The following is a 21,918-nucleotide window of genomic DNA, read 5'->3' on the forward strand; positions in this document are numbered from 1 at the left end:
ATCATGGACTAACTGTACTTGGGTCCCTTTCTGGAACGCTGCTCCATGGATCTAGCCTGCGGTCCTTTCCAGAACCACATTGTTTTAATTACATTTAAATACTGGTAGTTAACCACCGCACTACAATTGATCTCGACTCTCAAAATTTTGTTGACCACTCTGCCCTCATTTTGCTCCTCACCTCAGTGGATGTGCCTTTGGAATTTCACTGTTTAATACAATGTCATGTTCTCGAAGTTTATTTCTATTTTCCTCGGAGTTTTTCTGGGAATGGCTGCTGAGTTGTATCTAATGGCTTTTCTCCTCGATTTCCTAATTTTCATGAACGGGAGTGAAAAGGGGCGTCCACCGGGGAGAAGACGAGGGGGGCCTCTCCGAGGTGGTGGTGGGACCGGGCACACCCCCGGTCAGCGTCCGGGTGTTGGGGCAGAGGCGAGGCACCGCCGCCTCGCCGCGCCCCGCCCGGCGCACTTCATCCCTGGGAGGGGACGCGCCGACGGCTCCCCTTTCACCGGGGACTTCGAGGCATCGGTGAGCAGCGGCCATTCCGTGAGCCGCCGCTGCGGCCGCGCGGCGCGGTAGGGAGCCCGTGGTTTCCAGGCGAGGACCCCGAGGCTCGAAGAGGCCTGGGTGCTCCGCCGGGCGGCACTCCCGGGCACGTCCAGCAGGTGGGGGTGAGCTCCGCACGAGCGGCCCGGCGCGGGGGCGCCGCCCGCGGCCCCTCCCCCAGCCCTCCCAGCCCCGTCGCGGGTCCCGCCCGCCGGGGAGGGCCGGTCCCGGCGCCCACCCTCGCGAGCCGGCCGGCGGCAGAGCTGGACGTCGCTGCCTGGCCATGGCGGCGGCCGCGCTGCTGCTGCTGGCGCTGGCGCTGGCGCTGGGGGCGGCCGGCGCGGGCATGGGCGCGTGCTACGACGGCGCGGGGCGCCCGCAGCGCTGCCTGCCCGAGTTCGAGAACGCGGCGTTCGGCCGGCGCGCCGAGGCGTCGCACACGTGCGGCAGCCCGCCTGAGGACTTCTGCCCGCACGTGGGCGCGGCGGGCGCGGGGGCGCAGTGCCAGCGCTGCGACGCCGCCGACCCTGCGCGCCACCACAACGCCTCCTACCTCACCGACTTCCACAGCCAGGACGAGAGCACCTGGTGGCAGAGCCCGTCCATGGCCTTCGGCGTGCAGTACCCCACCTCGGTCAACATCACCCTCCGCCTGGGTAAGCGCGGGCTCGGTGCGCCGCCGCATGCCCTGTCCTCACCCCACTGGGGGCCCCGGGGAGAGGCCTGAGCTGCTGCGCGCGCCCAGGGGTGGGCTATGGGACCCAGATATGGGGGCCTCAGGAACATGACTGTACCCCTTTGTGTGAGGATAGACTGAGGGATGCCCCCTGGGGCTGGAAGGGGCGGGAAGCCTCCTGGGAGCCCTTTGCAGAGCCGGGATATGGGCGCAGTTACAGTCCCCTGCAATGATTTTCCAAACCCTCCACTGTGGGGGCGGTTACACACCGGGGAGTGGACTGGCCTCTAGGGCAGGGGCTCCTGACCTTGGGTGGGTCCTCTGGTGGTCTTCAGGGGCTCAGTGGGCACCCCCGAGCCTGCCTGCAGTCCTGGGGAGTATCCTGGAGGGTCGGAGCTGAGAAGTTCGTCACTGGACAGGAAAAGTTTAGCCCTCTGGGAGAGAAGACCAAGTTAGGTAGCTGCTCCGGACCCCTTGGCCGCCTCTCTGCCCTGCCCAGGAATCCTTCCTTCCCGCCCCCTGCCAAGGTGCAGGAGCCTGAACTCCCTGGGAATCAGAATCCGGAGTCTGAACCCCGCCCTTCCCTGCGGGTAACTGGGGTGCTCCCCCCCATTCTAGCACAGTGCCAGCACCTCTCCTGCTGCCACCTCCTTCCACAGCCCTGGGGGGGGGGTTCACTGGTGACACTCTCTTATCTGCCATACGTTGAAATCTCCCAAAGCTTTCAAAACTCAAAGTACTTTTGTAACTCATTTTTGACTGTTAAACCTGACTTGAGGCTATTTATAGGCTTAGTTTATCCTTAGTGAAAATGAATATGCATACATTTTGCTGCTGAAATCTCATCCGAGTACAGCCTGCAGCCCCAGACCCCACTGGGGGTGTTAACACCATGTGTGGTATAAGGCCTGCATCATCTTAATTCTACAAAGTTCTGAATTCCAAAACACATCTGGAGCCTAGGAGTTTGGATAAGGGACGATTCGATTGTATCCCCATGTTTCAGATGAGAAAATTGAGGCTCAGAGAGGTTACGTGTTGTGCCAAAAGGCACACCACTGCTAAATGACAGTCTAGACATGGACGTGAGCTCCACCACCCCTCAAATGTGTTGGCTCCTCCCAGGCCTGGGTGACAGCGCCCTGGGAAGGGCTGGAAATGACACTAGAGGGGGAGGGGGAGGATGATGAGCCCCTTCCTGCCTGTTGCCACCCCGAGAAGCTCAGTTCCCCAAGGCCATGTCACCTTTTCTTGCCCTATCTGGACCACAAGGTGGGGCTCCTGGATGGGGTGCAGTCTCCACCCAGGCAAGAGGGAGGGACAGGAAGCCAGTGGGGAGGGGAGAGTCTGGGGAAGCTGTCTAGATGGGGCTGGCAGGACCCCAAGGCCACAGGGGAAGGAATCTGGGACAGGGTGGGGGGTTGCGGGGGACATACACTGTTCCATAACAGTGTTACATGTGTCAGTGGAACCCAGGGGCCCAGGAAAGGGGCTCAGCCAGGCACAAACAAGGTGGGAGGGGGTGGAGGAAATGTCCAAGTTTTGGGATTTGGGACAGTTCCCAATTCACTGAGTGCTTATTGTGTGCTGGGTCCTGTGTTTGAGCTGCGCAAACTAGTTGAACTCTGGGTGGAGCCCTTAGAAGCAGGGTGGTTGTGATCCTTCTATAAGCAAGGAACCCGAGCCTCCGAGAGACCCGCACCGTAAATGTGGAGGAAACCTATCATACATACACACACACACACACACATATGCATGCACACACACATGTACACACACACCCACATGTGCTTTACCCCTGGCCAGTGTTCTTTCCGTTATGTTGTACGGCGCCAGACACATAGGAGGGAGTCCAGAAGTGTTTGCACAATGAGCAGTGAATAAATGACGGTGTCACCTCCTCCATCCTGTGCTCCGGGTCTGGCTCAGGGTTCTCTCTTGCCTGCTCTGGGAGGCAGAATGGGGTAGAAATCACAAAAGGGGGCTTTGGACTCAGGCCCAGCAGAGCCACTCACTGGGCAAGCGATGTTACCTCTCTCTGCCTCAGTTTCCTCATCTGTACAATGAGAATAAGAGTCACCACTTCCTGGGGTGGTTGTGTGTGTTCTATGAGCTCACGTCAGAGCTGTGGCAGTCCTTGTCTGTGACCAGCGTCACTCTGCTGAGGATAGCTCAGGGCTGAGGCTCCCCTGCGGTCAGGCTCTACCGTAGGGATTGAGAAATGCTCTCCTTGGCCAACCCTGCTCCCAAAAGACATCTGACCCAAGGCCCTGTCTATGCATGAGAGGTGCTGGGGGCTCACAGCAGTCCCAGATTTGGCCCCTTTTCAGTGTCCTGTGACCTAGGTTCGCTCTAGGCTAAGCCATGGCTTGCTTAATACTGGGGGAAGGCGCGGTCTGGGACTGTCGGTGTCCCCAGTGGAGGCCCCGCTTGTCTGAGGTGGGCCAGGGGGCCCCTCCTCTTGGTCCTCAGGCCACCTCTTCTGGCTCTGTTCCCCTCCCTCCCTCGAAGGCTTGTGGGAGGGGAGAGTGGGTGGCCGGCTCTGGCCCCAGGTCCCCTAGAGGGAGCAGGGTGAGGGGCGGGGTGAGATGGAGGTCCCGGGATGGAGGTCGCTGCTTTCCCAGCCCCCTGCCGCTCCCGGACATCTGTTCCAGATCCTCCCGGCACTGAGCCGAGCCTTCCTGTCTGGGATGAAAGGCAGCAGCGGGGCCTGGCAGTTCCCAGCCCTCCACCAAGGCCTGGGGAAGCCTCTGGACTGGGGCCTGGGGGTGGGGGAGTGTGGGGGCAGTGGGCGGTCATCAGGGTAACAGGGGCTGGGGGGAGAGTGGGGCAGTGGATGGTCGTCAGGGTAACAGACTAGTCACCATGTGCCGAGCACTCACTGAGTCCCATCCCAACCTAGCATGGTTGGTTCTATTACAGACGGGGAAACTGAGGCTCTAAGGATGAGATCAGTTGCTCAGGGTCACACAGGCCAATAAATGGTGTCCCCTGGGGACCCTCCCCTCACCGTCTCTCGCTTGGAAATGGGCAGCGTCCAGGGTAGGCTGGTGCACATGCGTCAGGCATGGGGAGAACCCAGTCCGAGCTGTGGCTTTGGTGGGGTGGGGGGAGTCCTTCCTTCCTGCTTGCTCACTTTCCTGGGTTGCTGGGAATCTCCTGGAACCGCAGCAGGACCCCTGATCCCCAGGTGCGTGAGCTCTGAGTCCCAGAGCCAAGGGTGCTGCCGCAGATGGGCTCCTGCCGACCCACCTGCCACCCTCACATCCAGATTTCTTCACCTGCTCATTCCGCCTGGCTCACTGGCCGCGGGGCTGTGGCTGTGAGCAAGACCACATGCAGTCCCTGCCTTGCGGGGCTCGAGGACCCCAGCAGATGGCCTGTACCGAGGCATGCTGTGGATGAGGATTCATGCGTTGAGAACACGCGCTGGGGTGCATGAGCCTCTCTGGAGGTCAGGCAGGGCCTCGCTGAGACCTGAAGGGTGGTAGGAGCTGCCCAGAGAGGAAGGGACGTTCAGGCCGGGGGACGAGGGAACAGCATGGGGAGGCAGGAGGCAGCATGGTGTGTTCTGGGCTCCACTGGGCCTGGATGGCCCTAGTGCAGGGACTGAGATGACCATGGGGCCTGGCCAGCCGCAGCGAGGAGCTGGGCCCAGCAGGGGCTGGACATCAGTCAGGGGGACCCTGTGGCCCCCAAAAGGCCTCGGAGCCAGCTGGGCTCCATGGGCGGCCTTGTTTGCCTTGGCCGGGACCAGTGCTGGGGGCCAAGTCCTCCTTCCTTCTCCCTGGGGTTCTGGCTGGAATGCTGGGCCCAGGCAGGTCAGGGGTCAAGGCAGTGGCCCTGGCTATCCTCCAGCCACCCACAGATCTGGCCCCCCAAGGCCTTGGCCCCCTTGCGCACCTCCCTGGGCCTCCGAGGACTCATCCAGGAATGGCAGGGGTGGGAAGTGCCAGAGCCCAGGAGGGGTGTAGGCAGCCTCCCGGGGCCTCCCAGCACCCAGATCGTCCCTGTCCACCTGCCCCTCTGGCTGCTGCCAGCTGCCCTGCTGCAGGGCCATAACTGGCCACGATGGGTGCGCTTTCTGCCAGATCTTTGCATCTGCCTGGCACGTTTTCCCTTCCCACCTTCTGCTAACCCATGTCTCATTCATAAGCAAAACAACTGAGTGCGTGTGGTCCCTGTGCCAAGCCCTGGGCGTGTGGCAGTGGACAGGTACCCGTCCAGCCCACTCAGCTCAGAGGTGACCCTCTCCAGGATGGGGCAGGGGCCTGCCTGTGCATTCTGGCAGCCCCTCGCCCTCCCCCCCAGTCTGGATCACACTGTGCCGAGGTTTGGTTCCCTCAGCTGCCAGAGGGCATGTCCGTTTCGCAGCTGTACCTGTGCTCAGCACTGGCCCGCCTCCCGGGGTGCGCGTAAATGTTGGTTGGGGAGTGAATGGAACAGCAGCTCCAGTTTAGTCATGCGCATGCTCCTTGCCTGGGACTGTTCCAAGTGCTTCACAGGCATTTGCTTGTTTAGCTCTGTTGTGGTTATGTCCATTTCGCAAACGGGGAAACTGAGGCACCGCACTGAAGTCACTTGCCCAGTTAACCCAGGGAGGTCATGTATTTTGCCCAAGGCCACAGAACCAAAAAGCAGTGGAGCTGGGCTGTGAACCCCAGCATGCCCCGGCCACACCACACCTCCTCACTGGGAGCACGGCCTCACTGGCCTCGCAGACACGACCAGACTGCTAAACCATGGCGTCCTCAGCAGCGCCAGCCTGCCTCCCCTGCGCGCCTTCCTTCCCGCCAGCCCTTGCCAGGGCGGTGCCCGCGCCGTCTCATGCCTGCCTTGGCCTGTCAGAGTTGTGGTCGGCATTCAGGGCTCCACCTGCACCTCCATCTGCACTGCCCTGGCCCAGCCTCCCACCTGCACCTTTAGCTGGGTAGTCTGAGCAGTCTCCCGAGCTTAGCCAGCTCTGCGTGTCATACAAGGGGCCCCACGCTCAGGGCCCGGAAGAAAGGCACCCGTGTGCACGGCGGCATTACCCAAAGGTAGAGGCAGCCCGTGTCCACCAAGGGTAGGTGGATAAGCCAAGTGTGGTCTAGCCATGCGATGGAATATTACTCAGCCTTACAAAGGAAGGAGATTCTGACGCATGCTAGAGCATAGAAGGACATTATGCTAAGTGAAGTCAGCCAGTCGGAAAAGGACAAATACCGTATGGTTTCACTTCCATGAGGCTCCTAGAATAGCCAAATCCATAGAGACAGAAGGTAGCACGGTGGGTGCCAGGGGCTGGGGGGAGGGCAGTGGGAGTCTGTGTTTCATGGGGACAGAGTTGCAGTTTGGGAAGATGAAAAGGGAGGTGGCTGGTGGTGATGGTTGCACAACAGTGTGGACCGTGCGTTCAGTTCGGTGCTTAGAGCCGCTGAACCGCACACTTGCCAATGGTTAAGACGGTAAATGTTATGTGCCTTTTGCCACAATAAAAGAAAATCTGGGGAGAAATGTATATATTGGCCCTTTGGGAGGCAGTTTGGTGACATGGATGGAAAGCCACCAGAATATTCCTGGCCTTAGGCAAAGGAATCCTACTTCTGGGAATTCAAATAAGGGAAGGAGCCTAAATGCATGAGAACGTTCATCAAGGCATTTTTTTTGTCGCAGGGAAAAATCAGAACCATGAGGGAATAGTTAAGTGAATGGTAGGACGCAAATTCACACGATTGAAGCAGTTCAGTGACATCGCTGACGGAGTTTGTAACAGACAGAAAACTCAAGTCTAAATGCTGAACGAAGAAAAAGACACAGTTAGTATGTGTGGAATCAGATTTATATGTTAATACCCCTGAGGAGAAGGTACAAAAGAAAGACGTTAAACTGGTAAATGTGTCTGTCCTCTGGACTTTGGGTGACTTTTCTTCCTTCTTCAGTTTTCCTACATTTTCCCAGTTTTTTCTCATGGAGCTTGCTCAAATTTAAAAACCGGAGAGAACACATTTTTACAAAAATTTTTAAAAAGCATCCGCCTTGCCATGTTCTGTTTTAAGATGTTTTTCAAAGTTCCGTTGCAGCACAGCTTGGCACTGCAACTCCCAGTCCTTTAAAAGAAAGCGTGTGTAGCAAACAGAGTCCGGATCTGGGGGCGGCCTGGTGTCTGCTCCTGTTACGAGCCGGCTTCGGGCCTCGGGACCAGGCAGGGGTTAGTCCAGATGTGCATTCACTAAAGGATGCTGCGCGGAGGTCGCCGCAGGTCGGCGGTGCAGACTCCTCGGCAAACATCTAGCAGCCAGACACCTCCCGGGAGGGGAGCTTGGAGCCACTTAAAAGGTAGCTGGCAGCTAGAAGCGTGATCGGAAAAAGGCAGTCACTGGGAATTCATGCAAACGAGCAACATCACGCGATAGGGAACATCCCGGCTTTCCTTCCTTGCCAAGCCAGGAGGTGAGAGAAGATGCAGCAACATCACAGAGACACGGCAGGGACTTTTTGTTACAGGAGTTAATTAGAAAAGCCAAGAAAGCAACTTAATCCTGGCTTTGTGATGAAAAGGTTCCTGCAAAAGGCTGGGAAAGGAAACAGCCCCAAGATCTTCTAAACAGTGACAAGAATTAAATTTGCAGCCTCAACCCAGACCCTTGCAAGCTCCAGGGTTATGGGCTCCCAGGTGATTGAGACAGGTGTACTCCCATCAAGAAAGCTGAGCCAAAACGTCATCCCCAACTGTTAACTGGTGATGAAACTGCTTGGGAGTATGTGGCTCTCACCTCCAGGCCACCCGATATGCTGTTCCCTCTGTCTGGAATGCTATTCCCACTGCTCCACACCTGGCTGGCTCTCATGCACCCCTGCTCATCCCACTGGCTTTTGGACTGACCACCTGCCCCACCTTCACTACTCACCACTGCCCGCTCCTGCCTCTCCATGCTCCTGCCAGCCTGAACTGCAGGCTTCACCACAAGGTGGCCACAGCTCCGCTGACGTCCAGCCTGGTGTGGAACGCCCTTCTGCCCGCCTTCCCTGGCCAATGGCTGCTCATCCTTGGAGCCGCGGGTTTGGGTCCCTTGTCCATGCTGCCTCAGCCTCCTTGGGCTGCTTCATCCTGTTCTACAAAGACCTGCCTGTCTCTCCCACTTGTCTGTGACCCTGTCGGGGCAGATGACACGAATCCTAAGACCTGAGCATGGTGCCTGGCATACAGTAGGTGCTCAGTAAATGCTTGCCAGTTGGGATTTGCGGCTGAGAAGGTTTTAATCCCGTGAAGTTGAGGCAGGCAGGCCTGCTGGTGTGGCTAACGCTGCCCCACGTGTGCCTGCAAGTCACGGTCCCCAGATGAGTCTCTTTAACAACAATAGCCGCATTCAGTGAGCACCTATTGTGTGCCAGGCACCTCACTAACTGTTTTACGCCACTTTATGGCTGAGATCCCCAGACAGTTCCCCCACTGTGCGTGTTTCATTCATGGCGAGTCTGAGGCTCAGGGAAGATGTCATGCAGAAAGTAGCTGTCTCCACTTGACCCCCAAGTCACCACCCAGAGCCAGGTTACCCACCCGCTCCGGGCCCTGTGGGGCCCCAGAGAGAGGGCGCTGCCCAGTGAGGGGGTGCTGGTGCCCATGGAGATGTGGAGGTGCCACTCGCCCCCTCCCAGCCCTCACCTCCTTGCTGATCCAGCAGCTGGGCACAGCACAGGCCCCCCCACCACTAGACACCAGGAACGCCAAGCTGTGTCCTCTCCAACCAGCTGGGACATAAAGCCCATCGAGAATGACACCGGGACAGTCATAAAATCAAGCCGGCCCACATCCGGCACTGACCAAGCAGAATGAGCTCAGATCGGAGAGGCTTATTTTGGGAAAATGGAAACAAAACAAAACCCTTTAATTGGAGCCATCTGGGAGCAGTGGCCTGGGGAGGGGCGGGAGGGGCCGGGGCGGGGAGCTGAGCTGGGAATTCGTGGGTGAGGCTGCCCTGCCCCTACAGGCATCAGAACCAGGCCAGTGAGCTGTTCCCAGCCTGCAGGTGGGGGGATCGAAGCAGGGCCCCTTGGCCCCATCATCTGGCCCCCCACTGTGCCTGCTCTTCCTCTCCCATCCCAGCTCTTGGCAGTTCTGGGTGTGGTGAATTCCTGCCCCATGACCACAATGCCAGGCACCTTAAGAGCCTGGCTGACCAGGGCTGTGCCCATCACAGCCCTCCATCTTTGGACTAGGTCTAAGTCCCAAATATGAATTGAGCTTGTCAGGTCTATTGTTTAACCTGGGGAGAGCAAACAGATTTCATCCAACTGATTATTGCCTAGGGCCTTGTGTTAGGAAGGGTTCTGAGGTCCAGTCTGAGCAGAGACATGACTGAAGTATGCAAACTACAAGTCTGCAGAGAAGTGGCAGGGCATTCAAGACTATTGCAATAAATCAGGGAACAGATGAGAGGAGGGAAGACACAAAGACTATTCCAGAGAAAGAGCTGGTAATCTAGAGAATGCTGAAGTCACAGGGCTGAGGAGGGAGTTGACTCACAGGTTTCTTGTTTTGGTGCATAGAGAGACCAGGGGAGGAGGGAGGATGCCTTTACTTTTTTTTCCCATATGTATAACACAAAATTTGAGTCTCTGCTTTCAGTTCTTTTGGGTATATACCCAGAAGTGGAAGTGCTGGATCATATGGTAATTCTACTTTTAGTTTTTTTTGTTTTTTTTTTCTTAAATGGACCTAACTAAAAGTCAGTGGCTTGCTTTTAGTTTTAACCTTTTACAAGTGTAATCACCAGGTGTGAAGGTGATAAGGGATATTTTCCAACACTTCTCACAGAAACTCAAATGTTAGGTTCTTCTTTGGGGTAAAACAGCCTCTTCTCGGTTTACAAGGTTATTCCCAAGTTGCAAAAATCCCTTCTCCCTGTTTCTCCTGTGTTTTATTCCCCAGTCAGTCTTGGCTGCCACAATCAGACAGAAAGTGTGAGGACACTTTTTTCTTGCATCTGTAGTGGAAACCTCAGCAGCAGACGGTAACGGCTCCAGGCCTGTCAGATAGATGCATTATTCTGGTTTCTTGAGAACTGCCGAACTGTTTTCCACAGTGGCTGCTCCAGTTTACACCCCACCAACAGTGGGAACAAGGCTCGCAGTGTCGCCACACCCTCACCAACACTTGCTGTTTTCTGCTTTTTGGTGGGAGCCACTCTAATGTATGTAAGGCCCAATTTTTTGTATATATAACATAAGTTATATTTATAAGAGCTTTATGGAGATACAATTCACATACCATACAATTTACCCACTTACAGTATACAGTCCAATATTTTTAGCGTATTCACAGAGTTATGCACCCATCTCCACAGTCAATGTTAGAACATTTTTATCACCCTCCCCCAATCCTGTACATGTTAGCAGTCACTTCCCATTTCCCCTCGTCCCCATCCTGAACCCCCAGCCGTGACAACCACAGCCTACTTTCTGTCTTTGTGGACTTGTCCATTCTGGACATTTACCATGAGTGGCATCACACAGCATGTGGTCTTTTGCCATTAGCTTCTGTAGTGTTTGCAAGGCTCGTCCACGTTGCAGCATGTGTCGGGGTTTCATCTCTTTTTATTGCCCAATAATACTCTGTTTTCTGATATACCACATTTAATTTATTCATTCTTCAGTTGGCGGACATTTGAGTTGTTTCCGCTCTTTAGCTGTCACGAATAATGCCGCTGTGAACATCCACGTCTCCGTTTTCTGCGTGGACACCCGTTTTCTTCACTCTTGGGTCTACACCGAGGAGTGGGACTGCGGGGTCATGTGGTGACTCTATGTTGAACGTTTTGAGGAACCGCCAGACTGTTTTCCGAGGTGGCTGCGCCATGATACAGTCCCACCAGCACTGTATGAGGCTTCCGATTCCTCCACATTCCCACCAAGACGTGCTATTATCTGTCTTTAAAAAATATTTTTTAATATTTATTTTTTATATTTAGAGATGAGGTCTCGCTCAGTTGCCCAGGCTGCAGTGCAGTTGGCATGATCGTAGCTCAGTGAAACCTGGAGCTCTTGGGCCCAAGTGATCCTCCTGCCTCAGCCTCCTGAGTAGCTGGGACTGCAGGTGTGCAGCCCCATGCCCAGCTAATTTTTTATTTTTATTTTTTTTAGAGACAGGGTCTCACTATGTTGCCCAGACAGGTCTCAAACTCCTGGGCTTAAGCGACCCTCCTGCCTTGGCCTCCCAAAGTGCTGGGCCTTCAGGTGCCTTTTGATTCTAGCCGTCCTAGTGGGTGTGAAGTGGTGTCTCACTGTGGTTTTGATCTGCATTTCCCTGGTGACTAAAGATGTTGAGCGTCTTTTCACATGCTCTTGTCCATTTGTATATCTACTTTGGAGAAATGTCTGTTCAAATCCTGTGGTTTTTAATTGGGTTGTTTGTCTTTTTATTATTGAGTTGTAAGAATTCTTTGTATAATTTAGACACAAGTCCCTTATCAGATATATGATTTGCAAATATTTTCTCCCATTCTGTGGGTTGCCTTTTCATTTTATCTGTGGTGGTCTTTGAAGGACAAAGGCTGTGGTTTTGATTAAGTCCAACATATCAGTTTTTTCTTTTGTTTTGTGTGCTTTTGGTGTCATGTCTAAGAAGCGTTTGCCTAATGCAAAGTCACAAAGATTTACTCCTGTTTTCTTCTAAGAGTTTTATAGTTTTAGCTCTCACATAGAACCAAGATGTTTAGGCAGAGGACTGAAGTCCTCCGTACCAAGGCTAGGCAGTGACAGAGGTGGCAGCAGCCGGCAGCCTGCTGGGGTCTCTGGGACCAGGGACAGAAGGGCCAGAGAGGAGCAAGCGGAGCCTGGGGAGGGGCAGTGCATGCCTGCTGCTGATGGGACGGTGTCTGGGAGGGGCTCCTTCTGTGGGTCCTTCTTTCCTTCATTCATTTGTTGGTGCACAAACACTCTGTGAGTGCCTGCCAGGTGTGGGTACCCTACTAGGTGCTGGGGTGGCAAAGACTAAAACACAGAAGCCAGGTGCTGGTGGTGAGGAGCCCTGTCCAGCATGGGAGGCCCAGGGTGAGCAGCGGTTTCCGCGTGGGGAGCTGGGTTCCAGAGACGGAGTGGGAGGTGAGCTAGGCTGGGGACTGTGCTGCAGGAGGGCCCTGCCCTGGCTGGGGGAGAAGGAGGGGTGGGGTTCGGCTAAAGGAAACCTTCTGTGAGGAGGGGGTACCCGAGTGGAGTCCTGGATGGGGGAGTAGCATTTCAGACACTGGGGAAATGGCCTTTTAAAATTCACCTTTCAGGCCGGGCACAGTGGCTCACGCCTGTAATCCTAGCACTCTGGGAGGCCGAGGTGGGCGGATCGTTTGAGCTCAGGAGTTCGAGACCAGCCTGAGCAAGAGCGAGACCCCATCTCTACTAAAAATAGAAAGAAATTATATAGACAGCTAAAAATATATATAGAAAAAATTAGCCGGGCATAGTGGCGCATGCCTGTAGTCCCAGCTACTCGGGAGGCTGAGACAGGAGGATCCCTTGAGCTCAGGAGTTTGAGATTGCTGTGAGCTAGGCTGACGCCATGGCACTCACTCTAGCCTGGGCAACAGAGTGAGACTCTGTCTCAAAAAAAAAAAAAAAAAAAATTCACCTTTTAGTTCCTTTGCGTTATTGAAATCATGCACGCACTTAGTGTGGAAATCAAATACTTCCTAGGGCGGACGGTGGGAGGCGCAGTTCCCCCCCTCGCCTGCCCAGCCGCTCTCCACCGCGCACTCTCCGAGCTCTGAGGTCTTGTCCCCCCGCCTCTGTGCCTCCCCGCCGTGTGCTGGCACTGCCACGTTGTGGTTTTTCTGTTCCCAGGCATTGCTTATCGACATCCCATGATGGAAGAGCAGGAATTAGGGACCCCCTCCCCACCCACAGTGGCCTTCTTCTCCCTGGCCTCCCAGTGTTGTTGAGTCATTGTGACGGATCTGGGTTCTTCGATGCCGGTTCTCCTGGGGCAGGATGGCGGTGGGGTGGCAGGGTGGTGCCTAAAGCCCCAAGACCCCCATTGTGGTGTCAGTGGCATTGGTGAGGAGCTAAAGCCAGGGAAGGGGAGAGGCCACTCGGGGCAGGCGGGGAGCAAGCAGAGGGGCTCAGGAGGGGGCCAAGGCGGTCAGGGAAGAAGAGAGCAGGCAGACCCAGGAGGGTGGGCTGCACAGAGGCCCCAGGGTGGGTGACTCCTGAGGTGCTGGGAGTGCTCAAGGGCCCAGGGAAGGCAGGGTCCCCTGGCTGTGGCCATGAGGGGCTGTTGGGGAGGGGGGCTTTGCAAGAGCAGTTTCCGTGGAGTGGCCCAGAGATGCTGAATCCCAGTGGGTTGAAGGTCAAGGTAGGGATGAGTCCATGGTGGATGGAGACCTCTCTTGGGAAACTTGGATCAGGAGGAAATTAGAAGCTGGAGGGAATGAGGGGTCCAGGAGAATTTTGTTAGGGGTCTGTAGTCATTGCGAGGGAATGAGGCCAAAGGCACAGGTGGAAGGGTTGACTTTGTTGGGGTATAGTAGAAGAAATAACTTTCTAATGGTAGAGCAAGCTTTTTAAGGAGGCGGCAACTTCCTGTTGCTGGAGCTGTTTGAGCAGAAGAGATGGCTGCCTATGGGAGGTGTGCAGTGCAGATTGCTGTGCGGGGAGGAGAGTTCACCTAGATAAGTGATGGCGAATACCTGGGAAGCACGCCAGCATTGTCCCTTCCTGTGCCTCCGACAGGCATCACTAATTGATGGTGGCACTGCCAGCCCCGAGCTCCAGACAGCCTCTAACGGTGCGTCCAGGAGAGTTTATGCAGTGCAGTCGTCTGCCCTCCCTGGACCAGGGCTCTGACTCTCCCTTCCCTCCTGTGAAATGGGTCCATGTGTTCCTGGCCGCAGGGAAGGCCTACGAGATCAGCTACGTGAGGCTGAAGTTCCACACCAGTCGCCCTGAGAGCTTTGCCATCTACAAGCGCAGCCACTCCGGCGGCCCGTGGGAGCCCTACCAGTTCTACAGCGCCTCCTGCCAGAAGACCTACGGCCGGCCCGAGGGCCAGTACCTGCGCCCCGGCGAGGACGAGCGCGTGGCCTTCTGCACCTCCGAGTTCAGTGACATCTCCCCACTGAGCGGGGGCAATGTGGCCTTCTCCACCCTGGAGGGCCGGCCCAGTGCCTACAACTTCGAGGAGAGCCCTGCGCTACAGGTCAGAGAGGGAGGGGCTCGGGGTGGGGCCTGGGTCGGGGCCAGCAGGAGCGTCAGAGGGTGGGACACGGGGGACCTGTGAGACCTCACGGTTTTCAAACTATACAGCACAGAAGCCTTCGTTGAGTCTGAACCTTTTGTGGATGCCCAGTAATGAACTGGACGGCAGGGGGCTGCAGCTGAGTGGAGGTGTCCCTGCCCTGGCCTCCTGTGGCATAGCCCTGTGGCCCCCGGGAGCCCCGTGACAACCACCAACTCACCTGGCCCCTTCCTTATACAGGGGTGGAAACTGAGGCCTGGAGGGGCAGGGACTCTCCAGGGGCACAATGCGGTGGTGAAGGGCGCAGACAGAGCCTGAGTGTCCCCAGTCCCAGCTGGAACTCTCTGGAACACTCTGCTGGGGCCTCGCGTCCCTCTGTGAACTGATAACAGGGCCTGCCCTGTGTGTGCCCGAGGGCTTTCCCACAGATAAATGGGAAAATGTGCCAAGAGCACGAGCTTTGGAGTCAGAGTCCCGGGTTCGATGCTGTCAGGCAGCGCTAGCCACCAGAGCTTTCTGTGATGATGGAAGTGGCCGCTGGCTCCACTCTCCAGTGTGGAGCCATGAGTCACCGTGAAATGTGACTAGCACAGATGAGGAAGTGGACTTTAAGTTGTATTTACTTTTAATGAATTTTAATTTAAATAAACACACGTAGCTAGTGGCTGCCACCTTGGGGAGTGTAGCTCTGGGGTCGCAGGAAGGTATACAGTGGCCAGCACAGCGCCTGGCACGCAGGGGACGCTCACTCTGCAGACCAGTGTGCACTGTAGCTTCCTGTCCTCATCCTCATGGCAGAGAGAGCTGCAGGCCTGTGGCCACAGCCATCCGTTCGGGGCCCTCCAGTTCAGCCCACATGGGTCTGCTCGGGCTTGGGGTCCTACCGGTATTGGCCCCTGCGTGTCCACATTCCCGTGTGTCAGTCGCCATTTAGCCACAGACAGGTGTGCTGGTCTGCTTGGCGTCACAGGGCGCTGGACAGCTCAATAGTCCGTTACCTGGTGCAGACAGGCCTCTCCCTGTGAGACTTTCAAAGCACCTCCTTTGCCCATCTGGGATAACAAGGGGGCCGGGGTTAGAATCCTGTTTGTTTATGGGGGGGACCCTGAGGCCCAGAAGGAGGTCATGTCCTGCCCAGGCCGTGCACCCAAGAAGACACGGAGTCTCTCCAAGACCACCCACAGGTTCAGTGATTCACTATGCTCAGAAAGCTGTTTCACTCACAGTTATGATTTATTGCGGTAAAAGGACACGAGCTAAATCAGCCAAGGGAAGAGGAGCACAGGGCAGGGGCCGGGGGAGACCAGGCCGAGGCTTCCAGTTGTCCTCTCCCGGTGGAGTCACGTGACAGCACTTACTTCTCCCAGCTGCGACATGTGACCGTGTGCACAGAGCATTGCCAACAGGAAAACCCACCCGAGCCCGGAAGTCCAGGGTTTTTATTGGAGTTTGGCCACGTAGACACAGCTGACCTGTCTCCAGCCCCCGCAGAGGTCAAGCCGACACTGTGTGGCCCAAGAGCCCCACCAGAGATCACAGGGTCAGCACGGACTCTCTGATGTGGCCCAAGGGAAGACACTCCTGTGAGGCAGGACATTGCAGGGGCTTCGAGGTCACTTCCCGGGAGCCGGGGCAAAGGGCCGGGCCTCTCTTTGGGCCAGGTGAATCCTTTACCACCCAGAGCCACATCTGCAGACATCCAGGCCCTGCTTGTCCCATTGGAAGTGTCCACACGTCCTCATCATGATTTTGCTTAAAATTCGTTTCTTCTCCATGGGGGCTCCAAGCTCTGTAGCTGAGAAAACCTCAGCCAAGGTCAGATGAAGACAAGCGGCAGGGCCAGCCCCGCTCCACCCTGCATCTGTGCTGCTGTCACCTGCAGAGAGACTTGAACTCAGACCCTGGCAGGTGGAGATTTTCTGACTTGCTGCCTCATGTGTTCTGGACATTGTCCCCAGTGGAGAAATGACCTTTTCAGAAACGCCTCCCCCGTTTCTCCCAGGCAGAAGCCAAGGTCCGAGGACAAAGAGAAGCCAGCCCAGCTGGCCCGCTTGCCTTCGTCCTCTCTCTGGACACATCTGGGGGGCGGGGTGCCTCTGTAGGGGACGTGGAGCACCGAGGGATCTGGCTGCTGGGCTCAGGTCCCTCTGTCCCCACGGAGGGGCAGAGGACCTTGGGGGAGAAGCTGACCTGGCCGTTGGAGAGTCAAGTGGTCACCTGAGCACCACTTAGACCACAGAGCTCAAGCTGTCCACCTCCTGCTTCTCCTGACGCCCCCGTCTGGATGCAGGCTCTGTCCACAGTCCGCTCCGGTGCTCACTCGTCCTGCAAGTTGTGCAAGTTGCAAACACCCATCGTCTGGGTACAGCAGGCTTTGGTTTGCCCTAAAATGGCCTTGAAGGCATCAAGGAGTGCCCCTTACGATTTGGGCTGATGAAACATTGCCCGCCCAGCTCCCATCCTGTGTCTCAGAGACTTTGTCCCTTCACTGCCGTTGTCTTCGCAGACTGCCGGAGCAGGTCACAGGAAGCGCATGCAGGAGCCCGGAGGATGGTCACTAATGGGCCAGAGACCTTGGGCAGGTTATTGTCCTCTCTGGGCCCCACCGTGTGACAAGGGCATGGGGGTAATCACAGGAAGGCGGGCTAGCCTAGTGGTTAAAGCCTGGACCTTGGGGACAGATAGACCCGAATCCCGGCTCTGCTGCGCACCAGCCCCGTAACTTGGAGCAGAACGCTTCCCCTCTCTGAGCCTCCGTCTCCCCGTCTGTAAATGGGGTAAAAACGATCCCACTCCTAAGGCTGCTATGAGGACCCAGCCCTGGTCACACTGAGGGTCAGCAGCTGCTGTGCACCTTGAGCTCGGACATGGGCTGGTTCGAGTTCTCTAGCGGGCATTTCTTCTGGAGAAAGAAGAGTCGTGGTGCCCTCAGCTACGACGGCTGGGTGTCTCCAGCTCAGGCCTCATTTCCTTGGTCCTTCGCTGCTCCAGGGACCAGCAGCACAGTGTCGCCTGGGTGCTTGTGAGAAATGCAGGGTCTCGGGCCCTGCCCTCCTCCTCTGAGTCCGGAGCTGCATTTGGCCAGGCTGCGGAATGCACGCGGACCTTTGAGGGGCACAGCCTTGGTGGCTTGGAGAGTGACTGGGACCGACAAGCTCCAGCACAAACTCGGCTGAGCGCTGCAGATCCCACTTAGTTTTCTGGTGCTGGGCCCCCCTCCCCGGCCGAAGCACCCCCGGTAGTGGCTCTAGGTTGCTGAGCTCGGGGGTGCAGGAGGGGTCCCCTGGCCTGAGTTGTGCTGGGGAGAGGACAAACTGCCAGGAGCTCGTTTTCTATACGGATGGCCTGATTGCTGAACCAGGGGCTCCTGGGCTGAGTGGAGATGCTGATTAACATGCGGCACAGCCGCCGCTGATTACAGCAGCAGGTGGATGAAAATGTCAGCCTGCACGTGGGTCCCCCGCTCCCCCCACGCTCTCCCACGGAAGCTGCTCACTCAGCGAGCAGCGAGTATTTATCAAGCACCTGCTGCGTGCCGGGCAGGGGCTGGGGGTGGGGATGCAGCGAAAACAAGGACCCCAAGTCCCTGCTCTCCTGGGGCTTCCCTTCCAGTGGGAGAGGTGGCACCTGGCACAGGTGACCTGTCTGCGGGAGCTGGATGCTCAGCATGTGAGAAGCCGAGAAACCAAGGGCCTGCCCCACTCGGGGCCCAGCTGAGCAGGGGAGGTCGCTGGAGCACGTCCTCCCTCAGGTGACCTCTGGAATGGGTGGGAGCCCTGCATGGCAGGGCCTTAGGTGGGTCGCCGCGGCCCTCTCCCCACACCCCCGCTGCCTCCTGAGCCTGTCCCAGACCCACGCTCAGCACTGACATTGGCCTTCGTCCTCCAAACGCCCTTGTGGGGGAGGCACTGTCCTTGTTCCATTTCACAGATGGGGAAATGGAGGCTCCAAGACACTGAGCGACGTTGCACAGTCCGTGGGTGGCCTGTCGCAGGCTGGCGTGAGCCCAGAGCACCGGCTCCTTATTTCTGCAGTGTTCTCAGAATGTGTCTGGGCCTGGCCTGGCCTGTGCCCCAGGAGTCCCCAGGTGGCCAGCTGGCCCTGCCAGCACACACGTGGTGACCTGCTGATGGTGTCCCTCTCCCTTTTGCCCCAGGAGTGGGTCACCAGCACCGAGCTCCTCATCTCTCTAGACCGGCTCAACACGTTTGGGGACGACATCTTCAAGGACCCCAAGGTGCTCCAGTCCTACTACTACGCGGTGTCTGACTTCTCTGTGGGCGGCAGGTAGGCGGGAGGCAGAGTGAGGCAGGGGGAAAGCAGGGCCCCGGGGCATGGTCCTCAGAAGGAGGAAGGGGAGGAGGAAGGTCTTGGTTTTGGTGGCCGGCCCCACCAGCCCCTCCGTCAGCCGCATCCACCGCACCCAGCTGCTCACCACTTTCTGGACGCTGGGTCTTTGCCCTTCCCCCCTCCCCACCCGGAGAGAGGTGCTCGCAGTCCCGCCCCCACGCACTCTCAGGTCCTGTCAGTGTGGTGGCTTTTGTCTGTTTCTCCCGCAACATCTGTCGCCTCTCCGAGAAGCAGGGTGGCCAGAAGGCAGAGGCCCGTCTCTGCCTCACATGCCAGGGCCCGTCCACGTGCGGCCACCTGGCACTGGGTGCCCGAGGAGGGCTGTGGAACGAGGGGAGGCACGAATGTCTGCAGCATAAACGTTTCTCAGGTTTCCTCTTTGAAAGGAGCCCGGAAGACAGATGTGTTCCCGCCCCAGTCACCTGGGGGCGGCAGACACCATCTGGTGGCTCCCTGGTAAATGTGTCAGCACCGGGACAGGAGGCAGGGGAGAGGGCGTGCCCCTGGGTCGGAGGTCAGGAGGTCAGGGTGCTGCAGACAGCCGCAGCATGGATGTGCACCGTGGTGGGAGGCAGGGCTGGAGGGCGCAGGTGCGGCTGAAGAGTGTCAGGGCCTTGGCAATTTGTCCTCATCCCACAGTCACTGGGAAGCTGCAGAAGGGTTTGGCTGGGGTGGTAACAGGCTCAGGTTTTTAAACTGCCCCCAGCCGAGTGGGGAAGGATGTAGGAGAGGAGAGACTAAGCGGAGGTTACAGCTGGGAGCAGGGCGTGGTGGGGGGCGTGGAGAGGCAGCTCCCGTGTGAACGATGGGCCGTGGGGATGGGAAGCCAGATTGACACCCAGCTCTGGGCTTCTGAGGTTCAGGGACACAGGTGGCCTTGGTGAGATGGAGACAGCGGGAGGGGCGCGGGGCCCAACTGCCTGCACCTCGGGGTGTCTGCACACTCCAGGGAAGCCTGGGGCTGGGAGCGTAGGGCCACTGGGGGGCTGTGAGGTCCCCTCTGCTCCTCCCCCAATACACTGTGTGTGTCAGGTCAAACCTCCCAGGAGGGGGCTCTCGAGGGGTGGCGGACAGTGCTGTGAGCTCCAGCGCCTGCCGTCAGGGGGGTTCGGGCCAGAGAACATCTGGGCCCCAGCTGTGAAATCAGACCACCCTGGGATCGCCAGCTGGCTGGGGAAGGCTGCTCCTGGCGGGGCGCAGGTGGCCCCAGCAGCCCGGGCCCCATGATGGCCCACAGGATCTCCTTGTCTTTCCTTGGGGGCAGAGGGCTTCATGGAGGAGGGAGGTGTTTGCAGTACCCCCTCTGGGATAGGAGTTGATCCCTTGTCACTGCTCTAGTGACCACTGTCCCCACGACTGCCTGTGCCTGCCTCACCCCCCAGAAATGCAGGGTGCTGTGAGGACATACTGCCGTGTGCCTTCCTGTACCCCGTGTCCCCAAATAAGAGAGAGCACGGGGGCCCTGGCAGTGGCCAGTGATTCGTTGACACTCGCTGAAGGCAGAGTGTGGAACGTTGCCTGTGGGAGCCACCAAGTGGCCAGAGGAGTGTCCAGGAGCCCAGGGTCTATGTGAAGCAGGAGAGGACGGGCTGCAGCTTCGAGCTCTGCCACTCAGCGCCAGTTGCCTCTGAGGCCTGAGCCTGTTTCCTCACCTGTGAAATGGGGTTAAGGACGGTCCTCCCACCCTGGTGGTACGGCTCCTGCGGGGACACCTTGCCTTGGTCCAGGGCTGGCCCAGAGCGAGGCCAGGAGTGGAAGGCCATGGTCATCCTCTAAGTGGCTCAGTCTGGCCCCTTGGGACAGGGATGGTTGTGTGTAGGGTCAGGCTCCGCCAAGCACGCTGCACGGCCCCGGAGCGCCTCTTTGTTCCTGCCCGAGTCCGTCTCCAGATCCTGTGGGTGGCCGTCCCCAGGGCTGTGCTCAGAAACAAACTCACTGGGGACTTGTCCCCTGGATGGGGCAACCTCTTGCCCTTTGAGACACAGTCACAGGAGAACCACAGGAGGCAGCCTCCCTGGCCCCTGACGCCCACTGCCCCTGTGACCACTGGGCCCCCTCCACCCAGGAGACTAAGGTGACAGAGTCGTCCGTAGGTGGGCATCTTCCCCATGCCTCAGTTCTTCCGTCTGCTAAGTGGAAGGGATAACAGGCTCGTGAGGATGCGATGGTTTAATTTGTACGGAGCTTATGACAGCCCAGTGTGGCCAGTTCTCTGGCGCTGCTGCCCCCGAGGCGTGCAGTGGGTGTTCAGTAGAGGCCACGATTGAGCGGTGGACTGAGGGGCTGCCTGGAGAGTCACCCCTCGTCTGTCCTGCTGGGGCCTCCGGATGCTCCTCCTCCGTGTCTTTCCCAGGTGCAAGTGCAACGGCCACGCCAGCGAGTGCGGCCCCGACGGCGCGGGCCGGCTGGCCTGCCGATGCCAGCACGACACCACCGGCCCCGACTGCGAGCGCTGCCTGCCCTTCTTCCAGGACCGCCCATGGGCCCGGGGCACTGCCGAGGCCGCCCACGAGTGTCTGCGTGAGTGTCCTGGGGCGTCGGGGACCTGAGGCTGCTGGTGCAGGCCGGGGAAAAAACTGCTGAAACTTTGCAGTCGGGGCTGCTCCTGGGCGGCCCGGTGGGCAGCTTGGGGTCCCTGTGCTTCTGCGGAGATGGGAAGCTGACGGGAGCCCAGGGGTGCATTTATGCCTTGTCATTCCCCCCCCCCCCCCACCAGGGAGCTCCCCAGGCCGAGTCCCCCCAGCAGAGGCGCCGTGGCGGAAGGGCCCACAAGGCCCCGACTTGCTCTTTTGTTTTAGCTGCTCCCGGCCCAGCCACTAATCAAAGCCAGGCCACCCCGTGCATGGGAGCTGCCAACCTGCCCACCCGGCCTCTCCCACAGGCCCCCCAGGCAGCCCTTTGACGTCCCACAGCCCCCCACCCTGCCATGTGATGTGGCTTTGATGGCCTAACCTCAGAGAAACACTGGGGAGAGGACGGTGCCGTCATAGCTTCCCCAGGGATGCGGGGCTGCGAATGGGGACTCTGCCACCTTCCCTGCTGGCTGGTGTGTCGGCTGCCCCAGCTCCCAAGCCCTGCCCCGTCCCCACACAGCCATCTGGTTTCCTTCAGGCTCTGTCGCCAGGCCTGCGTCCCA

General features: G+C 58.0%; 1 protein-coding gene and 1 non-coding gene across 2 annotated transcripts in view; one reads left to right on the forward strand and one right to left on the reverse strand.

Annotated features, from left to right (window-relative positions):
* Positions 1-832: 832 nt before the first annotated feature.
* Positions 833-21,918, forward strand: part of LAMC3 (laminin subunit gamma 3) — a 58,395-nt gene continuing 37,309 nt past the window's right edge. The window contains exons 1-4 of the mRNA XM_069474766.1: positions 833-1,205; positions 14,089-14,393; positions 18,589-18,719; positions 21,136-21,302. Coding sequence (XP_069330867.1) covers positions 833-1,205; positions 14,089-14,393; positions 18,589-18,719; positions 21,136-21,302 — 976 coding nt within the window. The remainder of the gene's footprint in view (positions 1,206-14,088; positions 14,394-18,588; positions 18,720-21,135; positions 21,303-21,918) is intronic.
* LOC138388979 (small nucleolar RNA SNORA31) lies at positions 10,122-10,250 on the reverse strand. Its single transcript, XR_011234426.1, has one exon. It is a non-coding gene; the product is annotated as a small nucleolar RNA SNORA31 (small nucleolar RNA).

The sequence above is a fragment of the Eulemur rufifrons genome, chromosome 7 (genome assembly GCF_041146395.1).
Source record: "Eulemur rufifrons isolate Redbay chromosome 7, OSU_ERuf_1, whole genome shotgun sequence".
NCBI classification, from domain to species: domain Eukaryota; kingdom Metazoa; phylum Chordata; class Mammalia; order Primates; family Lemuridae; genus Eulemur; species Eulemur rufifrons.